The sequence below is a fragment of the Lupinus angustifolius genome, unplaced genomic scaffold, assembly GCF_001865875.1.
Source record: "Lupinus angustifolius cultivar Tanjil unplaced genomic scaffold, LupAngTanjil_v1.0 Scaffold_88_83, whole genome shotgun sequence".
In the NCBI taxonomy this organism is placed as follows: Eukaryota; Viridiplantae; Streptophyta; class Magnoliopsida; order Fabales; family Fabaceae; genus Lupinus; species Lupinus angustifolius.
Genome location: NW_017724434.1, coordinates 1 through 7378, shown reverse-complemented (window position 1 = coordinate 7378; position 7378 = coordinate 1). Strand labels below are relative to the sequence as shown.

Below are 7378 nucleotides of genomic sequence, written 5' to 3'. Positions count from 1 at the left end.
TGGGTGGACCGGGTTTACCTTTCATTTTTTGTTTGTCTGTATTTGTCTATCTTGTTTACTGATATTCTGCTTCCTTTTTGTGTAGTCGCACTAAAGACCAAAATGAGTGAGAAGCTGAGGAAGAGTCTTCTCTTGAAAAAGACTGCTGCCACTGCCTTGGCTAAAAAGGATGCTGCTTCTTCCAAGCGTCCAAGGACGTCGTCTCCTGGTCCCTGTCCTACTGAGGGGTCTTCCCGCTAGGAAAATACGCCGCCTTCTTCAGAGAGTGGGGGGCCGCTCCAGAATGAGGTGGACCAAGAGTTGGTCCACGAGGCTCCTGAAACGCCAACTGCCGTGTCAACTGAAGCAGCTCCTCCTGTCGAAACTGCCGGACTCCCTCCGCCCGCATCAACTGGGGATGAAGCCGGTACTTCGGTGCCCCCATCTTCTGACCAGCCAGCTGGAGAAGATGTTGGTCGTTCATCCGAGTCGACCAGGAAGAAGGGGGTTAGGGGGGGTCAAGATCGTATCTCCCCTGTTAACGTCCCTCGGGTTATCGAACATGCGCTCCTTAACGTCAATGCCAAGGAGACTTTCGACAAGGTACCTCTGTCCGTCCTGCTGCAGAACATGAAAGGAAGTGCCGTTTTTATTGCCTCTATCCAGAAGTATATGGAGGTGGATGGGGTCTTGGAGGCGCGGGTGGCGGACGCGGCGACGTCGAAACTCCGAGCTGCACATGAGTCGGAGAGGCAAAGACTGGCTGATGCCCATGCTGCTGAAAAAGCGGAGCTAATCAGGTTAGGTGAGGTTGCCAAGGCCCAGGTGGCGGATCTGTCTGCTCGCGTGGGGTTTTTGGAAAGTGATAAGTTAAAATTGACTGCCCAAGTGATGGAATCAGAAGGGGCTGTTCGTGCTAAAGAGGAAGCGCTTCGCCGGCGAGAGAGGGAGTCCGTGGCTTGGAAGGCCCGCGCTGAGGCTGCTGAGCGAGAAAGTGCTGCACTTCTTGGGCAGGTGCAGGCATTAAGTGAAGAGAAAGCGTCTCGGGAGGCTCGGGTGCGGATACTGGAGGAAGAGAAGGAGCAACTGGAGCAGGCCGTGGGTGAGGCTGCGGCGGATGCTTGGGTGAGTGCTCAGTCTCAACTCGCCTTGGCACATCCAGACAAAGACTGGTCTTGGATGCAGCTGGGAGCCTATGTCGAAGACGGGCGCCTGCTAATGGGGGCGATGATGGTGAGCCGACGGTGATGTCCTTTCCTGGCCAGGGTGGGGGGCCTTTGTAATTCAATGTTTGAGTTTCCTGTAATTTTTTTTCTTTTTCTTTCTGATCGCCTTGTAACTTATTTTCATCTTTAATGAAGAACTTTGCTCTTTTCTCCTTTAATATTCTTGTGTGATGTTGTACAATCGATTGTGTGGCATTTTCTGGATGTTTTGAAGATGGTTTTGGCTCTCAATTTGCCAGCCTTTAGCCAGACGAATGCTGATTTGTCTCTCGGGAACAAGAGAAAAGCTATTTAAGTGTGCGAGGGTCGGCCCCCTGGGCGGGGTTAAAAACCCTAGTTGGTATTGGGTAAAAAGAAGGGGGGCGAAGATCGTCCTCTTGGATGTAGGTAAAAAACCATGGTTGGCGCCAAGCAAAGGGGGTGAAGGCCGGCCCTTTGGGTGTAGGCTGAAATCATAGTTGGCACCAGGCAAAGGGAGCGAAGACCGGCCCTTTGGGTGTAAGTAGAAGATCATAGCTGACACCGGGCAAAGGGGGCGAAGACCGGCCCTTTGGGTGTAAGTAGAAGATCATGGCAAAGGGGGCGAAGACTGGCCCTTTGGGTGTAAGTAGAAAATTATAGCTGACACCGGGCAAATGGGGCGAAGACCGGCCCTTTGGGTGTAAGTAGAAGATCATAGTTGGCACCAGGCAAAAGGGGCGAAGACCGGCCCTTTGGGTGTAAGTAGAAATTATAGAGATTGTAGGAAATGATTCATCATATAAGTGGAAACGATTACAAGAGAAAAACGACCACCCGCGTACGGGGTCGTTGACTAAGCATAAAATCGCCGGAGGTTGGCGGCGTTCCAAGTTCTAGGGATGTCTTTTCCTGCCAAGTCTTGAAGCTTGTACGCTCCTTTGCCGATCTTGCTGATGACTCGGTAAGGTCCTTCCCAGTTGGGTCCCAACTTGCCTTTTGCCCGTCCTATGTCTGCTCTTCTGAGTACCAGGGCTCCTTCGGAAAATTGGCGAGGAACGATGGAAGAGTTGAACTTCGCCGCAGTCTTCTTTTTCACGCTTTCTGCTCTGAGACGGGCTCTTTCCCGGATTTCTTCTATTTCATCAAGGTTGTTTCTGAGGAGGGACTGATTATTGCCCTCATTGAACTGAATTGTCCGCCAGGTAGGTTCTCCTATCTCGACCGGGATCATGGCTTCTGCGCCGTATGTTAAATTGAACGGCGACTCGCCGGTCGTTGAGTGTGGAGTGGTTCGGTACGCCCATAGAACGTGATGGAGCTGATCTGGCTAGTTTGCTTTTGACCCGTCCAACCTCTTCTTCAGCCCTTTCAGGATGACCTTGTTTGCTGCCTCGGCCTGTCCGTTAGTCTGCGGATGTTCTACTGAAGTGAAGTGCTGCTTGATATGGAGGCCTGATAACAGTTCTTGGAATTTTCTGTCTGCAAACTGGGTGCCGTTATCCGTAACTATGGCAGATGGGATGCCGAAGCGGGTGATTATGTTTCGCTAGGTGAATTTCTGGATGCTTGCCGAGGTGATGGTAGCCAAGGCTTCCGCCTCTATCCATTTGGTAAAATAATCGACGGCGACAATAAAAAACTTCAGTTGCCCTGCTGCTTGAGGGAAAGGCCCCAAGATGTCCATGCCCCATCTACAGAAAGGCCAGGGTGCTTGCGTTGTGGTTAGTTCTTCTGGTGGGGCTTTATGGAGGTCGGCGAACAATTGGCAACGGGTGCATTTTCGAGTGAGGTTGGTCGCGTCCTTTTCAATGGTGGGTCACTAATACCCGGCACGTAGCACCTTCTTAGCGAGTGAGGCGGCGCCCAAATGATGCCCACAACTTCCCTCGTGAACTTCTCTGAGGACAAAATCCGCTTGCTCTAGACCAAGGCATTTGAGTAAGGGGGCTGTGAATCCTCGTCGGTATAACGTTCCCCGGAGCAGGGTATACCAAGAGGAACATCTGAGGAACCGTTGTTTTTCTTTCGTGTCGAGAGGCAAGGCGCCGTGGAGGATATATCGGATAAAGGGGGCCATCCAATTATCTGGGATTTCTATCCGTTCTACTGCCAAGACACTTGGGTGGTAGACTGTTCCTTGGACGACAAACCGATTGTTCTTGAGGCATTTGGTGCTGGCGAGTTTGGACAAAATGTCGGCTCGGGCGTTGCTTTCTCGGGGTACATGTTGAATGATTGCTTCGTCGAAGTCGGCCATGAGATCCTTTACTTTGAGCAGATATTTCCCGAGGAGGGCATCTTTGGTCTGATATGCACCTGAAACTTGAGATACAACTAATTGAGAATCGCTGCAAATTAATACCTTTCGGGCGCCCACTTCCTTTGCCAGCTGCAGCCCGGTAATACACGCCTCATATTCCGTCTGGTTGTTGGATGTTAGAAATGTGAAAGTAAGAGAATGTTCGATGGTTACTCCCTGCCCATTTTCCAACAGAATGCCAGCCTCGCTGCCCTTCGGGTTAGAAGACCCATCGACGAAGATGGTCCATATCTGCTCTGGATCGCCCTCTGGTGCGGCTATCTCTGCCACGAAGTCAGATAGGACCTGGCTCTTGATGGTCGTGCGGGGTTCGAAACGGATGTCGAATTGGGAGAGTTCTATTGACCATGTGATCATCCGTCCGGCTAACTCTGGCTTATGCAAAATTTGCCTGATTGGCTGATTAGTCCTGACGATCGTTGTATGGGATTGGAAGTACTGGCAAAGCCTTCGTGCGGCGACCAACAACGCATACGCCACTTTTTCTAGCTTTTGGTACCTTAACTCCGGGCCTTGCAGGGCTTTGCTTGTAAAATAGACCGGACTTTGACCTTCTGCTGTTTCTCGGATCAGTACGGCCGCCACCGCCCCATCATATACGGCCAGATATACATATAGGATTTCTTCTAGTAGTGGCTTGGAGAGAATAGGTGGGGTGGCTAGATACTGCTTGAAAGTGTCGAATGCCGCTTCACAACTTTCAGTCCACTCAAACTTTTTACTCTTCTTCAGCAACTGGAACAAAGGAAGTGAATGTTTCGCAGCGGATGGGAGGAACCTGGACAGCGCGGCTAGCCGCCCGTTTAATTGTTGGACCTCTTTGACTGTGCGGGGGCTTCTCATGTCGATGATTGCCTGACACTTGGAAGGGTTTGCTTCGATTCCCCGGCTGGTTAGAAGGAAGCCGAGGAACTTGCCTGCTTCTACTCCGAAAGTACATTTTTCGGGGTTTAGTCACATGTTGTATTTGCGGAGTTGCTGAAAAATGCTTTCCAAAATGGATACATGATCTTCACCGGGGAGGCTTTTGGCGATCATATCGTCCATGTAGACCCCCATGTGTTCTCCGATCTGGCTAGCGAACACCTTGCTCATTATTCTTTGATATGTTGCCCCCGCATTTTTCAAACCGAAGGGCATGACCGTGTAGTAGTAGGCGGCTTGATCAATGATGAATGCAATCTTTTCTTGGTCGGGGGGTACATTGGGATCTGATTGTAGCCGGAGTATGCGTCCATGAAGGACAAGTACTGATATCCTGAAGAATTATCCACCAAATGATCAATGTTTGGGAGAGGATAAGGGTCTTTAGGGCATACCTTATTGAGGTCTGTGTAGTCCACGCACATCCGCCATTTCCCTGAGGGTTTCTTTACCAAGACGACATTTGCCAACCATGTGGTGTAGGTGATTTCGCGGATGAACCCCGCCTCCAGCAACTCGGCTACTTTTGAAGCAACTTCTTTGGTCCTGTCCGTCCCCATTTTTCGCCTTCGTTGCGCCACTGGTTTAGCTCCTGGTTTTGTCGTCAGTCGGTGGCAGGCGAAAGAAGGGTCGATGCCTGGCATATCTGCTACAGACCAGGCGAAGAGGTCCCGGTTTGCCTTCAGCGACGTTTCGAGTCGTGACCTTTGATTTGGTGGGAGGGAGCTGCCAAGGTATACCACTTGCCCCGGGGATCGGCCCAGTTGTAGAGTTGTTTTGTCTTCTTCTGGTTGTGGTCGAAAATCCCCTTCGTCCGCTCGAACGTCCAATTCTACCATCTGCACGCTCCGAGGTTTCTTGGAGGGAGGAACGTGTGGCTTGTTGAAGTGGGGGCGGAGGCTCATCTGGTAGCAGCTGCGGGCCGAGTGCTGGTCTCCTTTGACGGTGCAGACTTGGAGATTGATGGAGAGGAACTTCATGCAGAGGTGGGGTGTAGAGACGATGGCTCCTAGCCTGTTCAAGGTTGGGCGGCCAATTATGGCGTTATACGCGGAATCGCAGTGGACAACCAAGAACTTTGTTTGGACGGTCCTGCTCATGGGGTGGTTGCCGATAGTAAGCCAAATCTCTACAACCCCCTGGGAGTGATTCCCTGGCCGGAAAATCCGACCAACTGTCCATCATAAGGTAGGAGGTCGCGGTCTCGGAGCTTCATTTTGTCGAACAGATCCTGAAAAATAACGTCAGCCGAGCTACCTTGATCAATGAACAAGCGACTAACCTTTTTGTTGTTGAGTTTGGCGGTGATGACAAGAGGGTCATCGTGGCCTCGGACGACACCTTCATAGTCGCGGTCGTCAAAAGTAATGGGGGGGGTGGATCTGTAATGTTGTCTCTGCTGGGAGCCTCTGGCAGCGACGTGCATTACCTCCCCGACATATCTTTTTTGGTCGGTCCTCGAGGTCCCTCCGGCGGCAAAACCTCCAGAGATGGTATTGATATCGACTGGGCTCCGCGGTCGCCGATTGTCTGCTCGGTGCCTATCCGTCTGAGGACGTGGAGTAGGTCGCCGTTGTTGAAATTGTGGGGGGACCGTCTTCTTGGGGGTTCTAGGCGATGGGGTTGTGGTGACCGCCGGCGCTGTTCTAATCCTGCGATGAATCGTTGCAGATGACCCGCCTGTATGAGGTCTTCGATGGTATCTCGGAGCTGAGTGTAGTCATTGGTTAGGTGGCCGAACATACTGTGGTAGTCACAATATTTGGATCGGTCTTACGGGCCGGGCTTGGTAGGGCGGGGGCATTGGAGTTGGACGAGGTGAGTGGAGAGGACCTCTTGCAAGATTCTGGAACGGCTGGCGTTCAGGGGGGTATAGGTGGAGTATTTGGCTTTTTTGGTCAGTGAGGGTAAGTCGCGGGGTAGGTCTTGTGGTCTTGGCCGTTTGGTTTCCCGTGAGGGGTGGTGTGTTTGGGGCTCAGTATGGGTGTGCATGTGGTGGGTTTCTTCGAGGTTGATGAATTGCTGGGCCTTGGCACGGAGGTCTTCCATAGTAAGGTCGGTGTATTTGGCTAATTCCGTGCAGAAAAGGCCTTCCTGGAGTCCCATAACGAGGACATGTACGGCTACCTCGGGGCTTAGGGTACGTACCTTCATAGCCTCGGTATTGAATCGATCGAGGTATGCTCGGATGGATTCGTTGGATCCTTGGCGAATGTCGGACAGTGTGTATGATGACCTTGGTTGCTCCTTGCTTGCAGTGAATCGTGTGTTAAAAACGGAAGCAAGGGTTTCCCAAGTGTTGGTGCTGTTTGGGGCTAAGCGGGTGAACCATTGAAGGGCCGCTATTTTAAGAGTCAGGGGGAAAGCCCTGGACATGATGGGGTTAGACGCCCCATGGAATAACATAGAAGCCTCGAAGGCGTCAAGGTGGTCTTGTGGGTCTGCCGTCCCATCATACTGGTCCATGTTTGTTGGGCGGTGGAAATGAGAGGGTAAGGGATAAGCCATGATAGTAGGTGTAAAGGGATGCCTAGCACCACAAGAGTGGTTGGGGTTGGTTGGGATGGTGGGTGGGATTCGTTTGCTGACTCTTCACGGTTACTTTCGTGAAGAGGGCGTTCAGAATGATCCTCAGGGTTGATTTTGGAGTGGCGGAGTTCCTGTATGACATCGGCCTGTTGCTGGATGAGCCGCTCTTGGCGTTCCAGCATCTGGAGAAGTTGTTGGGTGGTTGGCTGCTGTTCTGGAGTGGTATGATGGTTATGGCTAGCTTGGTGGGATGGTTGTCTTGGTGGGGGAAGGGTGCTTGGTGCAGGGTCGACTTGGCTGGTTGATAGAGCTCGGTTTCTGGTGGTTACCATTGTGTGAGTAGGAAGCACAGACGGCGCCAATGTTCTTTACCAGAACACAAAGATACGGACTATGATGGATCAGATGTTGATGAAGGGGTAGAAGGTAGTCGTCAAGG

At 51.7% G+C, this 7378-nt stretch overlaps 3 protein-coding genes across 3 annotated transcripts; all 3 read right to left on the bottom strand.

Moving 5' to 3' along the window:
- Positions 1 to 2985: 2985 nt before the first annotated feature.
- LOC109339689 lies at positions 2986 to 4329 on the bottom strand. The gene has a single exon (XM_019577180.1). It carries the CDS (start codon positions 4327 to 4329, stop codon positions 2986 to 2988), a length of 1344 nt encoding a protein of 447 aa, XP_019432725.1.
- A 111-nt stretch (positions 4330 to 4440) lies between these two features.
- On the bottom strand, positions 4441 to 5510 carry LOC109339688. The gene is made up of 2 exons (XM_019577179.1): positions 4834 to 5510; positions 4441 to 4744 (listed from the first exon to the last, which is right to left on the bottom strand). The coding sequence occupies exons 1-2, from the start codon at positions 5508 to 5510 to the stop codon at positions 4441 to 4443; spliced, it is 981 nt and encodes a 326-aa protein (XP_019432724.1).
- A 29-nt stretch (positions 5511 to 5539) lies between these two features.
- Positions 5540 to 6918, bottom strand: LOC109339687. The gene is made up of 2 exons (XM_019577178.1): positions 6188 to 6918; positions 5540 to 6062 (listed from the first exon to the last, which is right to left on the bottom strand). Exons 1-2 carry the CDS (start codon positions 6916 to 6918, stop codon positions 5540 to 5542), a joined length of 1254 nt encoding a protein of 417 aa, XP_019432723.1.
- Between the last annotated feature and the right edge of the window lie 460 nt (positions 6919 to 7378).

What these genes read in the sequence shown, in the direction of transcription:
- LOC109339689 (XM_019577180.1), bottom strand. Translation starts at nt 4,329, where the DNA reads ATGAGAAGCCCCCGCACAGTCAAAGAGGTCCAACAATTAAACGGGCGG.
- LOC109339688 (XM_019577179.1), bottom strand. Translation starts at nt 5,510, where the DNA reads ATGAGCAGGACCGTCCAAACAAAGTTCTTGGTTGTCCACTGCGATTCC. An exon ending in CCCTCAGGGAAATGGCGGAT is followed by an intron (nt 4,745 to 4,833) that starts GTGCGTGGACTA and finishes ATAATTCTTCAG; the next exon opens with GATATCAGTACTTGTCCTTC.
- LOC109339687 (XM_019577178.1), bottom strand. Translation starts at nt 6,918, where the DNA reads ATGGCTTATCCCTTACCCTCTCATTTCCACCGCCCAACAAACATGGAC. An exon ending in CGCCCTACCAAGCCCGGCCC is followed by an intron (nt 6,063 to 6,187) that starts GTAAGACCGATC and finishes GATTCATCGCAG; the next exon opens with GATTAGAACAGCGCCGGCGG.